The sequence below is a fragment of the Miniopterus schreibersii genome, assembly GCF_964146895.1.
Source record: "Miniopterus schreibersii genome assembly, chromosome: 3".
Lineage (NCBI taxonomy): Eukaryota > Metazoa > Chordata > Mammalia > Chiroptera > Miniopteridae > Miniopterus > Miniopterus schreibersii.
In genome coordinates, this window is record NC_138103.1 from 64,102,411 (window position 1) to 64,121,187 (window position 18,777).

The 18,777-nt window shown below is 45.2% G+C and overlaps 1 protein-coding gene across 2 annotated transcripts in view; it reads left to right on the forward strand.

The window, feature by feature from the left end:
* Window positions 1-11,305, forward strand: part of ARSB (arylsulfatase B) — a gene marked incomplete at its 5' end in the record, with an annotated part of 115,505 nt that extends 104,200 nt beyond the window's left edge. For both annotated transcript variants that reach the window (XM_081131469.1, XM_081131470.1), the window contains 2 exons: window positions 7,792-7,914; window positions 8,671-11,305. In XM_081131469.1, the coding sequence (XP_080987595.1) occupies window positions 7,792-7,914; window positions 8,671-8,936 (389 nt within the window). In that variant the 3' untranslated portion in view covers window positions 8,937-11,305. The remainder of the gene's footprint in view (window positions 1-7,791; window positions 7,915-8,670) is intronic.
* Window positions 11,306-18,777: the final 7,472 nt, after the last annotated feature.

Sequence of the window (18,777 nt, forward strand, 5' to 3'; positions counted from 1 at the left end):
GCCCCCAGCAAAGTGTGCTGGCCGCTCGCTATCTGTCACCATGAGATCCATGGAGCCTGAGTGGTTCTCTGGGGACTGCCAACAATGAACCAAAGTAGACATTGGACTGCTCTGCTTTTAGCTGTTTTATATGGGCTGCGAGTTTGCTTACAGAGAGGAGCTATGTCAAGACCACCACAAGCATAATAGATGCTGCCGCTAAAGATGGTGACTTCAGGTCATTGAAGGTGACAGAAGGCCCAGCAGCCCACATTGGGCCAGGCAAGAGCCCAGGGCTGAGCTGTGCTGAGCTCAGGGAGACAGAGTCAAGTACGATAGTGACTATGGGGGTCAGCCGATCCCAATGTACAACCATAATTGGGAATCCAAGTTCTAGTTCACTCTTTTCATGGTATTTGGCCAGACCTCTGGTTTAGCATATAGAATTTAGGTGGTATTGCTACATTTTTTCACATTATTATTTTTTATTCATTTGTTTTTGAACCACTTTATTAAGGTATGATTGACACACAAAGAGCTGTACATATTTAATGTATACAACTTAATGATTTTTGAGATAAATATACCTTTATGAAACCATCATGACAATCTATGTGATAAACATATCCATCTCCTCCAACAGTTTTCTCCTGCCCCCTTTATTTTTTTGTGCGTGTGTGATAACACGTAACCAATTTTTAAGTGCATGATGCAGTATTGATAATACAGTATTGATGATACAATATTGATGATACAGTATTGTTAACTGTGGCACTAGCTGTACAGCCTATCTCTGGGACTTACATAACTGAAACTTTATGTCCTATGACTAATCCCTCCACATTTCCTCATCGCCTCTCACCTATGATTTTCTAATACCTTGTTCCCTTGGAAGCTGGTTCAGATCAGACGGTCATTACAGAGTTGAGCCGTTGATCACACCTTGATTTTGACGGCTATCAATCAAAGGCCACAGGTTCAACCAAAATTGAAATGATTGCTTTCAGTTGGTCAATGAGTTTTGTCTGTGTACCCAGTCCTATGGCAACTGCTGTGGGAATTTAAGAGACCTGGAACTGGGATTTTTATACTCACAGTGCACAGCACGCTCACCACCCATTTTACATACAAGGAAACAGGAAGTCAGGGTGGTTAAATAACTTAATAAGGTGGCGGGTTCAGTTCCCGGTCAGGGCACTGCCCGGGTCTCGGGTTCGATCCCCTGGCAGGAATTATTCTAAAAGCTACTAAAATGCACTGTGGTTTCTCTGACTTCCTTCCCAGAGCCAGAGTCACAGCGCAGGGCGTGCAGCTGATTCCTAAGGGCTCTGTAACCCCCGCTCTCCAGCCCTAAGGGCCCTACCTGCGGCTGTTGAGGGCGTTTTCATCTCTGAAAATTACAGAAAGAGGGTCAGTGAAGCGTCAGCTTAGAGTGTGGGTGTTCTAGCCAGTGTTTTGGGGGGAGCTATTTTTAGAGAAAACTTCTGTTTTTAGATTCAGAATGATTTTCAAAAACAAGCATGGAGACAACAGCGAACACGTTTGCATCTGGGTATGCAGCTCTCACCACACAGCGCGGTGCCAGGCAGCCTGGCCTGAGCCCGCAGCTTTGGGGACATGCAGACCATGAGCAGACTGGAGATTTGACCCACATGTGCCCAAGTGCGTCCGGCCAGATGTAGCCCGAGCGCGCTGTGATCTGGGGGAACGTGCAGGCTGTGGGTAGTGGGGCTCAGACTGGCAGCACAGTAGGGATCCTAGTGGCTTGAACTTTCTTTGAATTTGGGGTCCTTTGAACTTTTTTGTATTAAGCCATGAAGAAATGGTCCACCAATCAAATGTTCAGTGTAGATAGACTCTGAGGCATATTGACTCACATAATAAGCTAACAAATAATCTGCTTTCAAGAACTTTTAACTTAAGCACAGAAGTTGAAGGTATGAAATGGGTCATTAGAGGTAGAATGAAATTTTAAACTGATCTTTGTAAACTATAAAAGTGACCAAACACAAAGAGCTCAGAGGACATAAATGGCAGGCCACTCAACAGGACAGAAAAGGGACTGAACCCTAAGAGTGGCAAATTAAAATTTCCACCATTGAGGCTTCCCCCAACCCTGTTCAAACACTGGAACATGAATGGGGGAACAAATGTAGACCAAACCCAGACCAAAGACGGGGTTTGTTTTGTTTTTTGTGTTTTTTCTGATTTAATAATTGCTTCTGCCTACTTTTCTCCTTTTTTTAAGGTCTTGAGTAAAAGAGGATTTAAAAGAAAAAAGTCTATATCAAACTGATAATAGCTAGCATTTAATGACAGTTATTGGCAGACATTATTACTTATTGCATAGAACTGACGCAAGGATTAAATGAGTTAACATACTTAGGACACTTGCACAGCGTTTTATGTTTGTGAGCCGATAGTAAGTGCTTATAAGTATTAACTGTTATATTTAATGATGACAGCAGTCTTACAATGTACCAGATTCTATGCTAGGTACTGTACGTGCCTTATCTCACTTGCTATTGTTATACAAATTTTATAGATAGTAAACAAGCATGGGAAGTTAAGAAATTTGCCCAAGATTGCACAACTGGTGGTAATAACATTTATTGCACACTTACTATATGCTGGTCACAGTGCTAATACCTTTTCATTGTACATCACATTTAGGCCACACAACAGTCCTATGAAATAGATGAATAGATATTATCCTCATTTTACAGATGAGGAAACCCAGGCCTAGGGAAATCAGCTAACAGGTGAGGTCACGCAGCCAGCGAGTGAGAGAGCTGAGATTTGGACCCAAGCAGTCTGGCTCCAAAAGTGTGTGCTCTGTACTGCTGGGCACCGTGGCTTCTGGGAGAGGGGAGGCAGGCCTTGTCCTCATTACCATTCCTAGCAGTGCCTTCTTCCCAGTCACGGCATTAACAGTCCCATTCTCCAGCCATGCCCAGCTCATTCTACTCAAACAAGACTCCAGAGAGGAAGAGACCCAGGCCGCCTGTTCACCGCTGCACTGATGCTTGAGGCTCCTCCCCACCGTGCCCAACTTTCTCTAGCATGAAAAAATTGTTCATTATGAAGCTACCTCTTCTTATTTGCAAGTCAGTTAATAGGTTTATTTTATTTAAACTTTATGTAGTTAAAAGTCTCAAGGAATGTACACCAAAATGTAAACAGCTGCTAATAAATTTATAAGTAATTTTAATTTTCCTGTTCATACTTAATTTTGTATTTTCCAACATATGTACAATAAACATATAAAGTACATAGTCAGAAAAATTAATGTATTTTATAAAACACAATCATAGACGATATTAGACAGTAGTTTCCAAAAAGTCAGGAGGACACATTGTATAGACAAGAGCTCATTGAGCACCAGGAGATCAGATGTGTCCTCGGGCATTTCTCAGTCCCTTTTCCATTTGGTGAATCCATCACCTATCACTAATTAATTAGCGTCTTTCAAATTATATTTTAGCCCCACACCCTTCAAACAAAAATGTAGAGAAAACAATATATTGCGCAAATACTACAAGTTCTTCCTTAAGGGTTAAACTGTGCTGACTGAAATGGAGATGGGGAACCTGGACTCCCACCCACTAACTCATCCCATCTAGAGACAACTCCCAGGTACGTCTGGAACCCCTTCTGGCTCTAGAGAACACAGTTCTCCTTGAAACCATTGGTTCACCTCACTCTGGACATTTGAACTGATTCAGATTTCCTGAGGTTGTTCAGATAAGGAGCTCTGTAAAGTTCATTAAATGTTATGTAAGATACTGATTTCCTTCATTTGCCCTCAAGTTTTCTGCTGATCTCCTTTTTCACATCCAGAACCAATACACATGACTAACCCATCTTATAACTGAGTAGTTGCGTCTGGCCAGAAAGCCTTATCGCCTTAGAGGTGACTTTCAGCTCAGAAGGAAAAGAGAACGATTTGTTTGGTTATGCTTCTCCCTGAACTCCCCACTATCTTTCCCAAGGTTAACAAATCCAGTTCCCCTTTTTTTCATTTGCTGAGCTCATGGGTGGAATAGTTGGTACTTGTGATTCATGGTCTGAAACTCTCTGCTCCCTTGATTTTTCTGATGTCCTGTTCGGCTGCTTTTCTTCCTTGTATTATTTTCTTCTCTGTCTCATTTGCTGACAGTTTTGTGGGGGTTTTTGGCATTTAGTGCTCTGTCTGTGGGCAACTGATCTCGTCTTGCTTCACTCTCCAGACAACTAATCCACATCAGTGACTACAGCATTGTAGATGGTGCTTGAGTCAGAGTGTGCTTCAGTCTCTCATACATATAGGTCCAGTGTTTTAGCTCCAGCAGTGATATTTCTACGTTGAGCTCATGTTAATTCTTTGAAGTCAGCATGCCTAACTCCAGAATCATATTATCACCACTCTTTCCTGCCCCAGCATCTCTACTCTGCCAACAGCAACTCTGTTCTCCCAGTCATCAAACTTGGAACCTTGGAATCTTATTATTTATAACTTTTAGTCCCTAGTGACTGATCTTAGGTTTTACATTCAAAACTTCTCTTAGGTGTCTCTTTGCTTATGTCTTCATGTCACAGAATTTCAGAACACAAAGCTTTCTTAGCACACAGTTGTTAATCAATAAATATTTCTTAAATCTGGATCTAATCCAACTCTGTCAGAGAAATTCTCAAAGTCTGTTAACATTCTAAGAAATCTCTGCCTCCCATCCCTCATCTTGATAGTCTGTCTCGTACACTGTTGATTTAATCCTGAAAACGCAGTGGAAGTCTGGTGAGCAGTTACCGTGGGGAGAGGAGGGTTTTGAAGTCCTAGTAAAGTTCTCTCTCTTGAGTGGGCTGATGTTTACAAGAAAGAATTCACCCTTCATCAGTGTGATTGAGAAACACACGTTTCTCTACATGTGTTCTTTTAAAATGTTTTTAAAGCAGCCTTTGGATTGAACAGTAAAAGAAAGATATTGTTGATCAAATGATTTTTTTTAAAAAAAGCTATAGAACCCGGCCGGGCGTGGCTTGGCGGTTGAGCGTCGACCTAGGATCCAGGCGATCGGGGTTCGATTCCCGGTCAGGGCACATGCCTGGGTTGTGGGCTCGATCAATGACTCTCTCATCATTGATGTTTCTATCTCTCTCCCTCTGCCTTCCTCTCTCTGGGATCAATAAAGATATATTTTAAAAAAAAAAAAAGTGAAAAGAAAAAAAAAAGCTATAGATTCTAAAATTTTTAGATAGGCAGAAAATTTTAATTCTGAAGATAGAGGATGTCAAGAAATAGGGACTTTACTCGTAAGAGGGCCAGTCGGTACGTGTTGTAAAGTTGGAAGTGTGTGCACCTTGCAACTGGACAGTTCTGCCGCCAGACATACACCCGCCACGAGGAACTCCTGCCTGTGTGCACAAGGAGCTGTGGGCCACATGCTCACTGCAGGATAGCTTCTGCTGGGAAAAAGTGAAAGGAAGGCAGCCTAAGAGCCCATCAGCAGGGTAAATAAAACGCGTTTTCATATAGTGAAATATTAAAGAGTTAAATATATATACATTTATAATCATAGGGCTCTAAAAATACTGTCGTGATGAAAAACAAATGTAGACTATATAGAGCATAACACGTATGCATTTTTAAGGTATATACAGTACTATATATTGTTCCTCGACACATATATGTTAGCGTATTTTTAAACTGCTGAAGGAAACTATACGCTGAAAGGGTGAAGCAGTAGCTTCTGGGGGGTGGATGCAGGCCTGGGATCGAGGATGGGGCCCAAGGAGACTGTCACTTCATCCTCACTGTCCTGTTTCTTTAATTTTAATTAAAAAAGCAAAAATGACAAACTGTTAGCATCTGTTCATTCTTGGTGACAGCTCACAGGGTGTTAGTTGTATTATTCCTTGTAATCTTCCCTTTGTTTAATTTCTGAAAATGAAAAATATTGAGATAACAGCATCTCTCATCATTTACTCTTATTTAGTGTGTGGGTATTTGATGTATCTGTTTGTTGTAAGGGGAAAAAAAATGTATGTAAATATAAGGATAGCTGAGATAGCTGAATTTCCTTTTTTTATATTTTGTTTATGTTCACAAAACAAACTTGTTTTATTTAACATTCTTTGGTATCAAAACGTGGCCGTCATACAAACTTGTGAGCACGTCGTGAGCGCCCGCGGTTCCACCACAGCCTGTGTATCCAGAGCGCACTCCCTGTGATCTGCCGCCTGGGCACTGGAGCCAAACAGCCACAAGCAAACAGAAACAAGACGCAAAGCGATTTCCTCTTCGGTGCTAATGACTTGTTGGTATGCGATTGTTGAGACTGAAGGCCTGAAACCAGCCGTGGTAATTGGCTCCATCTCTGGGCTGTCTTCCGGGTCATTCCCACAAGGCTGACAGAAGAAGGGGACCCTGCAGGAAGCCCGAGCGGCGCAGAAGCCCTGCTCTGGGGGGAGGGTGCTCGCCAAGTCCTGTGTGCCAGGATGGTGGCAGCGCCCAGCGCAGGCCCAGTGTGCGCTTCACGGGCAGAACCCAGACCATGCCCTTGGTCACTGGGCAGCAGTCTGGCTGCCTCTGGAAGTGCACCAAAGGTGACTGCTGTGACCATGTTGGAAAGTTAACAGATAAATGCGGACTTAAATAAAACAGACTAAATATTATACAGTTAGACCCTAAGCTGAGGCTTTTAAACATAGGTAGGCATGAGGTAGGGACCTCCATACCTTGCCCTCCAGGTCTTCCACCAGAACTCAGGTCTCTCTGGACCCTGCTTCTCCCATAAGCAGGCGAAGGAGGGAGTAATCCAAAAGAAGGAGCTACGCTTGCTTAATTCAGACCGTTTTGTCTATTGAATTTTGGAGCCAGCGTGTCCCCTGGGTACCTGGAAGCACCCTGGTCTGCTCTGAGCTGTGTATTCCAAGGGGGCCTGGCGGGTGTCCAGCAAGGCCAGTGCTGGTGGCTTAGTCTCTCTAAGGCAGGGGTCAGTTATTAGCAAGGCCTCCCTGTCACAGATCTGAAACTGTGTTCTCTCCAATCAAGTTTATCAGTCACAAAAGCAATATTTTTAGCTTCATCTGTCAGCGTCTATCTCTCAATTGGTTCTAAACTCAAAAGGGGAAGAGGAGGCAGGTTTGGTCAATCAGGTTTTTGCTCTCCTCAAAAACCTGATTGATCAATTAATATAAGACCTCAAGATGATAAATTAATGTAATCCATGATACCAGCTAATAATTTGTATACCAGATTTATTCCTACATGCATAATTATTCTGTCTGAATGGTTAACTGAGCACTGCTCATTACTTTTAGATTTCATACCTGTGGTTAAAAAATGAATATATGTACTACTTACCACAGCATGCTTGACCTCTCATAGCTTGAGATAGACTCCATTAAAATGTACATTTTATGGTGTATTATATTATCTCCATAGGTATAAGTTTACATAGAAAATGTATTTATTTTATCCAATCATTTAACAGCAAAAGCAAAACACACACAAACAGCCCAGCGTGCTGTAACAGAACACTGTTCTGCACATGGCCAGCTGTACATTGGCAGACTCAGTGATTTTAAGGATGAATTAGTATTCTAATCTCTCTGGGATTTCCTTTATATTTGTGGTGGTTTATGACTGACGTTTAATGTAACTTTGGCTCTGTTTATACTTAATAGGAGAGTCATTTCTGTGGCAGGATACACATTTACACTCCAGTGTTGAATAAAAGCTACTGTTCTGCAAGAAGGAAATAAAATGTTGATGATTTATAACGACACATTCCGATAGCAGTGATCTAATTCTCCCAAACTCTTTCTTCCCAGGTCTTGGGAACAGCACGCCTCCAGCAAAGGGTGACTCTTCTTTTCCAGAATATTCAGCCTTCAACACATCTGTCCATGCTGCAATTCGATACAAAAACTGGAAACTCCTCACGGGCTACCCAGGTAGAATGCTCAGCACTTCCCCAAATGGAGCAACTGCCTTTTGTAACACGTAACTCTGGGGCTGCTGAATGAGGAGGGGGGAGGAGTGGTGGGATCTACTAATCTCGACTCTTCCCCACCCTGAAAAATGAAGAATTAACTGTAGGAGGAGTAAAAGGAAGAAATGCCACTCTAATACTTCATGGAAAATAAAGGTTTCAGATATATGTGGTTCTCAAGCACAGCAAAGAGAACCTCTGAAAGCTACATCCCCAACCAGCGGTGTAGCTGGGGGAGGAGGCTGCTTTCTGAGCACATTCTCAACAAGTGACATCTGCTAAATACTTTTTAAATATGTGGCATGTTGGTTAAGGTTGGGATGCAGTTAAGCAGTGTTTATAATGAGGACATTCTTGGCGATTGTGTCAAGACAGTTCTTCATTGTTTGGGATGGTACCATGTGTTGCAAGACATTCTAGCATCCCTGGCCCATGACCACCAAATGCCAAGTCATGACACAAATAAAAATCCGCCCTCCCCCTCATACACATACGTGGATTCATATTTCTGGATGCCCCTAGTTGTGAAGCAGAGAGACATGTCTCATTAAAGCACCAGAAGCCAAAGTCCTAGATCTAGACACAGCATCAAGGGTCCCGTCTTTTTCATGTGTCCATCCCCACAGCTCAGCTCAGCGCTGTCCCCCAAGTTCCCTCCTCGAAATTAGAACTTGCCTACCATGTCTCTCTTCAGTAAACTATTGTATTTCTTTGCCAGGCTGTGGTCACTGGTTCCCTCCACCGTCTCAATACAGTGTTTCTGAGATACCCTCACCGGATCCACCGACCAAGACCCTCTGGCTCTTTGATATTGATCGAGACCCAGAAGAAAGACATGACCTATCCGGAGTGTATCCCCATGTGGTCAAGCAGCTCCTTTCCCGGCTGCAGTTCTATCACAAACACTCGGTGCCCGTGTACTACCCGGACCAGGACCCTCGCTGTGACCCCAAGGGCACTGGGGTTTGGGGCCCTTGGATGTAGGATTTGGGACAGCCTTGGGGTGGGGGCTAGAAAACCTTTCTGTTGCAAGTTGGACTTCAGCTCTTGACTCGTGTGACTCTCATCTCATTTGATCTCCCAACCTGGGTTCACCTGGCCCTTCTCTTGCCCGTAAACCTCATTGACGTGTCTCATTTCAACCCCTCGTGCATTTAAGAAGCTGATAAAATCTGGAACCCTCCCGCTGCTGGCTGGGGTGTGCGTCTGGAGGAGAGGGTGATTGGGTTCATCCCCTTTTTCCGGAGCTGTGGGACAGCTGGGAGCTTGATTTGAAATAGGAAGTTACTGAGTCCTGGAGGCCGGAGCAGCTGGCTCCTTTTGCCTCACAAGTCAGATGTTAGGTTTCCCTCTGCCAATAGCCAGCTTTTATTGGAGTGACTCACATTTCTTATAACAAATGAAGGGCGCAGACAATTGTTAATGGTCCTGTTGGCCAGGGGATCTCCCTGTCTGTGAGGGATCATGTCCAGGCATTCCGCGTGAGTACCCGCGTGGTCACCCCTCACTCGCTCACCTCATCACTCATCCCGTCATGGAGCATAAGGCCCATTTCACTGCTAAGGTCAGTATGGCAGTATGCCTACTCCTTGGTTCTGGTTTTTACAATAAAGAACTGTGTTTTTATCCCCGAGTTTTCCCCCAGCCATTGCTCATTTTGTCTAGACCTCCTGCTACCCCCAGCTCCCCTGTGGCTTTTTCCCTCCCCTTCCTTTTGACTCAGGCGTCCTGTGCCTGAGAAGGCAGCTCTGCTTCTCCACGCTGAGCACCACTGGGTTTTGGAGCACTGAGCCCTGCCTGCCTTTTGCCCCCAACACCCAAGTGAGAGCCCTGCCCAGAGAAGGCGGGCGGCCTGGCTCTGTGAGCACCCTCATGGTAGACAGGAAGAGGCCTGGGCAGGCGAGGCTTGGGTCTGTGTATCTGTCTGGTGAGGATTTTCCAAGTTACATGGAGTTTATTATCATGCTTGTGGCTTTGGCTCACGACATACTGAGAGTTGCATGGCTCTTCCCAGCAGTGAGGAAAAGCCCCAGGAAAGGTACTGTTGTTCTGAGATGATGGAGGTGGAGAGTCTGAAAAAGGAAATGGCCAGCATCCGGGACACTGGGCCTTGGTAAAATCGGGAGGGCACATCCACTTTTCTCTTGTTCTCCCAGCTTTACTGCTTTTATTGAGGTTCTGGGGTGGGGGACAGAGGATGCACAGTGTGACCTGCCAGCCCTTTATCAGTCCCATGAATGTCCCACTGACATGGATCGGTCCAGATTAGCCCCAAAGAGTAACAAGACTCAGAGAAATGTGTGCGAAAGCTGTGTTCTTTTTTGCATTAGCCACTGTTTCATTAATTGCTATCACCAGTGCCTGAGTACCTGGTACATAGAAGGCACTCAATACCCTTTTTAAAAAATAAATGAATGAATGGACAAATGAGCACTTGAGAAAGTCTCACACCATGAAAGGTCGTAGTCCAATGAGCTGAATACAGGGATAATATAAATACCTTCCAACAATTGCTTTTCTGTTCTCAAGCTGCCCTCCTGGGGTAGGAGCACAGTCATAGGACAGACACACCATAGTAACAGTTATAATGTCCTGGGAGGGGGGACGGAATATGCCTACCAAAGGGACTCTTCTTTTGCCAGTAACCTCAGTTCTATCTGTTCTTCATAGGACACTAGAAACCAACCCCACCAAGTAATATGAATAGGTGCTGGCATAGCCATCCTTCAATTCAGTAGCTGTATTTTCTGGTCGCTACTAACTTGGATTGTATTAAATAGGATGATTGGAAGGAAATGGTGCTGGAACTAATGATGCCTATTACCAACCTATACCCTCTCCTGGGTTGGCAGACAGCCGGCCGAAATGCCGTTACTTCTCACTACCAATCCTGTGGCAGATTTATGAACTAACTGAGCCCACATGTTCCTTCTGGATCCTCCTAATTCCAGCACTGTAGGTAGCTATTAAGACTGTAAGGTTGGAGGCATCACTAGGTGAGCCTCTTTGCTCCTCCTGCAGTCCTCCCAGCAGCTGGCCCAGATTTTGGCTCCTTGATTGCTGTGTACAGCATGCATGTTCGGCACTGGGTATTTAAAAGGAGTTTTAAAGATTGATTTTCTGTAACACTTTTATCTGAGATTTTATCCATAATAGAATACATCTCATTAGATTTTCTGTACCAGACTGAACAGATTCATATGTTGTCATTAGCAGTATTAATGTTATTTCTTTCTGAATTTGTTTTTTTAAAGAAGGGTTTTGTTTATTTAATTGTTTTTCTTTGTAACTTCACAATTGTTCCACATATGGGGCAACAAAAAATTAAATTTATCTTTCAGAATGTGTCAGCCATGAGTGTGGGGTTTCCATTTGTGTCATGAAAAGTTTCTGGAACTAGATAGAAGCAATGGTTGCACAACATCCTGAATGTACTTAAGGCTCTGGATTGTACACTTTAAAATGGTTAAAATGATAAATTTTAAGTTACGTAGTTTTTATTGCAATTTTTAAAATGTGTTGCCCCATTTTTATTCTTTCCCAATCACCTCTTAAACTTTAAAATCTCTTTTTTCCAAGAGAAGCGCCATTGCTTGTGCAGACTGCTCCATTTTCAGGCTGTTGAAAGAGCAGCCTGCTCACCCGCTCACCCGGTGACCACCCTCACCAGTCTCTGAGAGCAGGTATGTTCAGTCGGTGTTGAGGTACCTGCCACATCTCTTTCACCTTTGCTCTGTTGCCATGGGAGCCACCCACCAGGTGGCACAAAGTAGAGGAGGAGACTGGTGACTCAGGCTGCCCTGGGCCTGGCCTCAGAGCTTTGTGACCCTCAGGAGAGATGATTTCATTCTCAAACTCTTTCACCCAAGTAATCAATCATTGAGCTTAGGGTATTTCATTTAATAACCTCTGTCATTCTTCTAACAATAGAGATAATAATATCTCTGTAGGCGTTTTTAAAAATACATAAAATTATAAAAGAAAATTAAATACTTCATAAGCCACCCACCCAGAGATGGCCACCATAAGCCTTTTATGCCCCTTTAAGAGAAGACTGAAGTGGTCCACTTCCCAGACTGGTTTTCAAATCCCACTGTGCCCAGCTGAGTCCTCACTGGAGACTCAAAGATGGTAGATGGATAACATGTCACCTCTTCTGGAAATCTTCACGGGAATCCCATTACTGAAGCATAGATGTTCCCAGGATTTGTACTTCAAGGGCTCATGATTTCACATACACTCTGACGCACACATTCTCTCATTTCCGCCCTGTCCTCCCTCACTCCCTCCCCTCCGTGGGCCTCAAGGTGGAGCCTGGGCACTGAGGAGGCAGCTAGCAGGCAGGCAAGCCAGTAAGTAGGCACCTGCCCCTTGCAGAGCAGGACAAAGTCCTCCTCAGGTAAACAGGACTTACTGTGCTTTTATTTACATTGAATAAAGCTGGGCCCAACCGGGCGTGGCTCGGCGGTTGAGCATCGACCTAGGATCTAGGAAATTGTGGTTTGATTCCCAGTCAGGGCACATGCCTGGGTTGCGGGCTCCATCCCCAGCAGGGGGCGTGCAGGAGGCAGCCGATCAGTGACTCTCATCATTGATGTTTTTCTCTCCCTCTCCTGTCCTCTCTCTGAAGTCAATAACGATATATTTAAAAAAAAAAAAAAAATTAAAGCTGGGATTTGCCCTCTCTGCCATTGAGCCCGGTTCCTTTGAATTCACACTGCATCTGTGCACTCTCAGGTGCAAGGTCAGGGCAGCTGTGGCAGCAAGGGAAGGAGGGTGCATAGCTCTCACCTACCAGGGATTTCAGCAGACAGGCGGTCCCAGGACAGGGCAGAGGGGAGGTGGAAGGGGCTTGCGAGTCAGAGCAAATGCAGCCTAAAAATCCGCAAAGGAATTTAGTTACCTTAATTTTTGCCTTTTATTTTTTACACCCATGAGACTAGTGAGTTCTTTCTGCATAAACTATTTTTAAAGTTAAAGCCTTTCATTAGAGGACACTCTGATTGTGTCAGGGAAGCACCTGTATGGTGTGGTATGGAAATGTTACTTGGGCTTCACAGCAAGGCAGCTGGGTTTTCTTGGTTCTTAAGCCAGTGCTTGAATGCAAGTGTTTGTGTTTAATGCTACAGGTGATGGAAATATGTGGGGCCACAGCCAAGGCTCCAGGCCGCTGAGAGGGCCCCTCTCAGTGGGACATGCATGTATTCTGTCACTGGGGTCCACCGGTCCTTCTTTCTCCCAAAAAGCTGGTCGTGCTCCCTAGACAGCCAGCCCCAGCGACCCCACAGCTCCTCAGGGTCCCACCCAGATCTCTCTGGTTCACATAGGCCTTCTCACTGCCGGGAGTCTTAACGTGGTGCTGTCCCTTAAATTGGCATTCTTTATTAGAATATGTAATTTTAAAGGGTGCTGTTTTATCACCCCAGTGAAGGGAAATCTGTTGTCATTGGTAATCATAAAAATGCACACAATGAATCGAAATTGCTCTTAAATTTAAGCTAAGAACTCTTCCTGACCTGGAAGGAAAGGAAGAAATTGAAGCGTGAGGTTTTCACTAAATGATTTATTATCAGCAGCGCAGGGCTGTGCCTTGGCCCCACCGGTGTGGAGATACGGAAACTCCCTGGGGGCAGGCACCCCGCGGTCAGTGTGTGCTGGGTGGTGTCTCCTGGTGACTGGCGATTTCACTTGGTGATGTGCTTCTGTCCCCTCTGTGGGCGGCTTCCTCCAAAAACCACTGCTGTGCTTTTCCTTGAACAGTTTGTTTTATTCATGTGCCTGCAGACCTCGAAGCTAGGGACACATTCAAAATGCATTAAATGTGTAAACATGAGGGGGGCCCACCACACATCCCTGGCAGTACAGTGGAAATCGCAGAGGATCCCACCAGAGCAAGAAGCTGGGAAAGTCAAACAAGCTGGTGGGGATGCAGCAGACAAAGAAGAAATGTTCTGAAGAAATAAACACCAAGAGGGGGAAGAGAGACAACATGGAGGCTTCCCCCGAGTCTTAAATTCCAGGATTGTAATCTATGGTCCCCTCCCAGGAGATGCTGTGTCACCAATGCCTAGGAATTGCTCCTGCTCTTTGCCTCACCAGCCTGCGTAATCCCCGTGGGCGCCCACGTGGGCCTCAGCTGGGCCCGCAGCCCACCCTGCAGGCGGGGCCTTCTGAGAGGGTCATGCCTCTGCTGTGATTCAGTCCCTGGGACTGTGTCAGAGGCAGGGAAAGTAAAGGCACGGAGAAGGAATGGTCAAGGTCCCTTTCCTTTCTCAGGGGCACAGCTAAACTGAGACTCGTGAGCTCTCTGGAAGGCTGACAATTCGGCGCCCCTTCAAAGCGATGTAATATGAAAATATTGGAGTATTAACGTTGGGTTAGGAGCACGGGGGGAGGGGCGAGGGAAACGAGCGAGAGCAGCGGCCCAGTCACTCCCCTGCCATCCCAAACTCAGCAGGTCTCGTCCCAGCTGGCACCGAGGCACATGGCACTGGCAAAACAAAGGCCCCGCAGGTAAGTGACTCGCCCTTCTTCGAGGCAGTTCACCAACCAGTTGTTTCTTACCCAGCATAGCCCTTGGGACGACCAGATCCCCACCTGACACAGGAGAGGAGCTACTTGGCCACCACTGCCGCTCCCCGAGGACAGTGCTTTTATGCCCTCGGGCCCTTACACATTGTCTGGCCTCTGGCAGAACCCTCGAGCCTCTTTCCTCTCAAACCTCCTCTGGAGGAGGTCACTGCCCTCTGTATAAATAACTTACTGTAACTGAAAACTTTCACTCAACTCAGCCTTTCCTCTTCCAGTGTGAATAATCCCAGTGCCTTTCATCCGACTTCCTGCAAGTCTCTCAGCCAGCCTGCCAGCACTTTCGGGGTCTCAGGCTTGAACTGGGCTGGTCCCTTTGTGTAGTTCCTTCTCTGCTCTTCCTCTTTGCACGACTAGTCCGTCCTTCAGGTCTACACCGAAAGGTCCCTTCCCTGGGGGGCTCCCCTAACCTGTGAACCGGAACGCTGACCCGGACTCGTGCGTTGCCCGTGACGCGGATGTCGCGTTGGATTGTTATTCCTGTACAAACGTCTGTCTTCCCCACCGGCGGAAGTCTCCTGTCCGGTTTGTTTAGTGAATATCTTTGTCTCATTGAACAGGCCTTGGCACTTGAACAGTACTTGTTGGATAAATTTTCCTTTTGTTGAATTCAAAGAACCTAACCACCTTCTGATTTCAAGATGACATTTGAGTCCCTGATTCCAAAGTCTGGCCCTTGTTCCCAACCTTCCATCCTACCTGAGGGCCCTGTTGACTCAGCCTCGATGGCAGCCCCGCCCTGCGCCTGCCCTGGGGAATCAGGTGTCCCAGAGCCTTGGCTGTCTTCAAAGGGCTTGTCCGTATTAGCCCGAAGGATTTCAGGGAAATCTAGGTGAACGTTACACTCTCCAGACTCGGGCAGGTTTTGTTTACCCTGGGATCTCCTCCAAGATATCAGCCGATGCCTTCAAACACTCCTTATGGTCTCAGATTTGCACACTCAGATTTTTCCCCCTTCATCTTCCAATCTTCCCCCAAGATTCACCCCCTTCACTTGTTCAACTTTGTAACACATGCTTCTCCATGTGCAGCTTTTCCTGCAGAAACTGGCTTCTTGGCATACACTTAGTGCTGAGATACATCCTGCCAATGCCAAGGACAAGCTGCACAGGGCAGGTGGCAGGTTTCCAGATGCTTGTTAATTATGGATCCATATTTACTGAGGCTTTTCTTCCACCGAATGGGAGTGGGTGTTGTGGGTTTTTTTGGTGTTGATACAGTGGAGATAAACTAGCGGTTGGTTTCCTTAAGGCAAGTGGAATTGCGAAATTGTTTTAAAGGCAGCGGTCGGGGTTACTAGAGATACAAGCTTAGTCACTGAGGAGCCAACTAGGACAGCATGGATCTGGAGAAAGGTGTAAGGCACAAACTTGTGTAAGAGCACACACGTACATTTGCTGAGCTCCTTCTGTGTATGCCGGTGTCTGGCATGGCGGGTACAGAGATAAATAAGGAGGGGTCCGTGCCCGCGAGGAGCTAACGGCCTGTTAGGACAGTGACAGCACAGAATGGTGAGTGCCGTGCACAGGGGGAGGGTGGGAGTCAGAGCAGGGAGAGCAGAACCGTTGGGGGTGCACAGTATCCCCTCACCTGGCGCTGCTGGTGCCGACTGTGGCAATGGGACCTAAAAAGCCGTTAAAACAAAAAAGAAAACGTCAAACACTTGAGGCTCAAGATCACAGATGACTTCCATGGTCAAGGTTGTTTGGAGATTCTGATTTTTCTCTCTCACAGCTGAACTCAGAAATCAAGGAAATGACCCTGCGCCCACACATGCTCGCACACACACACACACTCACACACAATACCACCTGCCCTGTGTACTAGATATTGCTGGGTAACAAAGTACTGCAAAGGTACATCCGGAGACAAAAAATATTGTCTCCCTCCGGAATCCAGGTGCGGCCTAGCTAGGTGGCTCTGGCTAAGGGCAATCATGGGGTGGCCATCTCAACTGAAGGCTTGACTTGGTGGGGATGGGCATGAGCACCCATGGTGGAAGCCGCAGTTGTTTATAACCTATCTCTCAGAAATGCCATCCACTTCAAATATTCTGTGTTAGAAGCCAGTTGCTAAATCCAGCCCATGCTCAAGGGAACGGATTGCTCAATGGTGTGAATTCCAGGGGGCCAGGATCCCTACGTGTTATCTTAGAGGATGTCCACTCTGCCCCTCCACTGGGTCCCATTTCCTTTTTATTTTTATTGAATTTATTGGCCTGACATTGGTTAATAGAATTATATAGGTTTCAGGTGTACAATTCTATAATACATCATCTATATATTGTGTGTGTTCACCGCCCCAAGTCAAGTCTCCTTCCATTGCCATTTATCCCCACTATACCGTCTTTTACCGCCCCACCCCCCTTTCCCTCTGGTGATCACCATGCCATTGTCTGTGTCTATGAGTTGTTTTTTGCTTCATCTCTTCACCTTTTTCACCTGGCCCTGCAACTCCCCTCCCCTCCCCCCTGACAGCTGTCAGTCTGTTCTCTATCTATGAGCCTGTTTCTGTTTTATTTGTTAGTTAATTTTGTCCATTAGATTCCACGTATGAATGAGATCATATGGTACTTGTCTTTCTCTGCCTGGCTTATTTCACGTAGCATAATGCTCTCCGGGTCTGTCCATGCTGTCGCACAGGGTAAGATTTCCTCTTTTTCACAGCTGAGTAGTATTCCATGGTGTAAATGTACCACAGTTTTATATCCACTCATCTACTGATGGACACTTGGGCTGCTTCCATATCTTGGCTATTGTAAATAATGCTGCAATGAACATATATTCTTTCTTTTGAATTAGCGTTTCAGGTATCTTTGGATATAGTCCCAGGAGTGGAATCACTGGGTCATAAGGCAGCTCCCTTATTAACTTTTTAAGGTAACTCCATACTGTTTTCCACAGTGGCATTCCCACCAGCAGTGCACAAGGGTTCCCCTTTTTCTGCACCCTCGCCAGCACTTGTTATTTGTTGATTTATTGATGGCAGCCATTCTGACAGGTGTGAGGTGATATCTGATTATGGTTTTAATTTACATTCCTCTGATGATAGTGACATTGAGCATCTTTTCATATGTCTACTAGCCATCTGTATGTCCTGTTTGAGGAAGTGTCTATTCAGGTCCTTTGCCCATTTTTAATTGGATTGTTTATTTTTTTGGCGTTGAGTTTTATAACTTCTTTATAAATTTTGGATATTAACCCCTTATCAGATGTATCATTGGTGAATATGTTCTCCCAGTGTGTCGTCTTTTCATTTTGTTGATGATTTCCTTTGCTTTACAAAAACTTTTTATTTTGATGTAGTTCATGTGTTTATTTTTTCTTTTGTTTCCCTTGCCTAAGGCAATGTATCAGGAAAAAATACTGGTATGAGAAATGTCAGAGATTTTATCACCTATGCTTTCTTCTAGGATTTTTATGGTTTTGAGTCTAACATGTAAGTCTTTAATTCATTTTGAATGTGTTCTTGGGTATGGTGTAAGAAGGTGATCGAGTTTCATTTTTTTTGCATGTATCTGTCCAATTTTCCCAACACCATTTATTGAATAGACAATCTTTACCCCATTGTATTTTCTTGCCTCCTTTGTCAAATATTAATTGACCATAAAGGCTATTTTTCTTCCTATCTCATTGCTTTCTTCATAGTTCAGGACATGCTTATGAAAAGGACTGTTGATTGCTTCTTTCTTTCCTCTATGTCACCGAGAGTGGGGAATGAATGGCCTTAAATCACAACAGGACATTAGGTTGGATGTTCTGCTTGTATAGGTAGGGGGCTCAGAAGGACTTGGTGATGCTGGAGGAGCCTCCCTCTAAAGAGGGCAAGTACTGGGTCAGAGGTGGTAGGTTTAGGAAGAGGTCATTTCTGGAAATGTTTGCCTAGACGAGACCCATTATGCTAAATGACTCAAAGCATGGCCTGCCCTCATGCTAAGTAGTCTGCCATCTTATAAAGATGCTGTAATCCTTTTAAAGCACAGGACCAAATAGTGTCTTTCAGAAGACAGTTTCTGTGCCATCTCAGGGCTGAGCCTGTGCATATGGTCACAGAGTCCAAACTGGTCTTGGTACCTCCCCATCTTCCCTTTCAGACTGTGTGGGAGGAAGGAACTTTCCTCTACCCTCAAGGTTCTTTTGGCTAGTCTAATCATCGAGTAACCATGAGACAGATTAGCAAGAGAAGATGACCGTATTTAATTACATACAGATGAATGGGAGCCCTGCGTACATGAGAG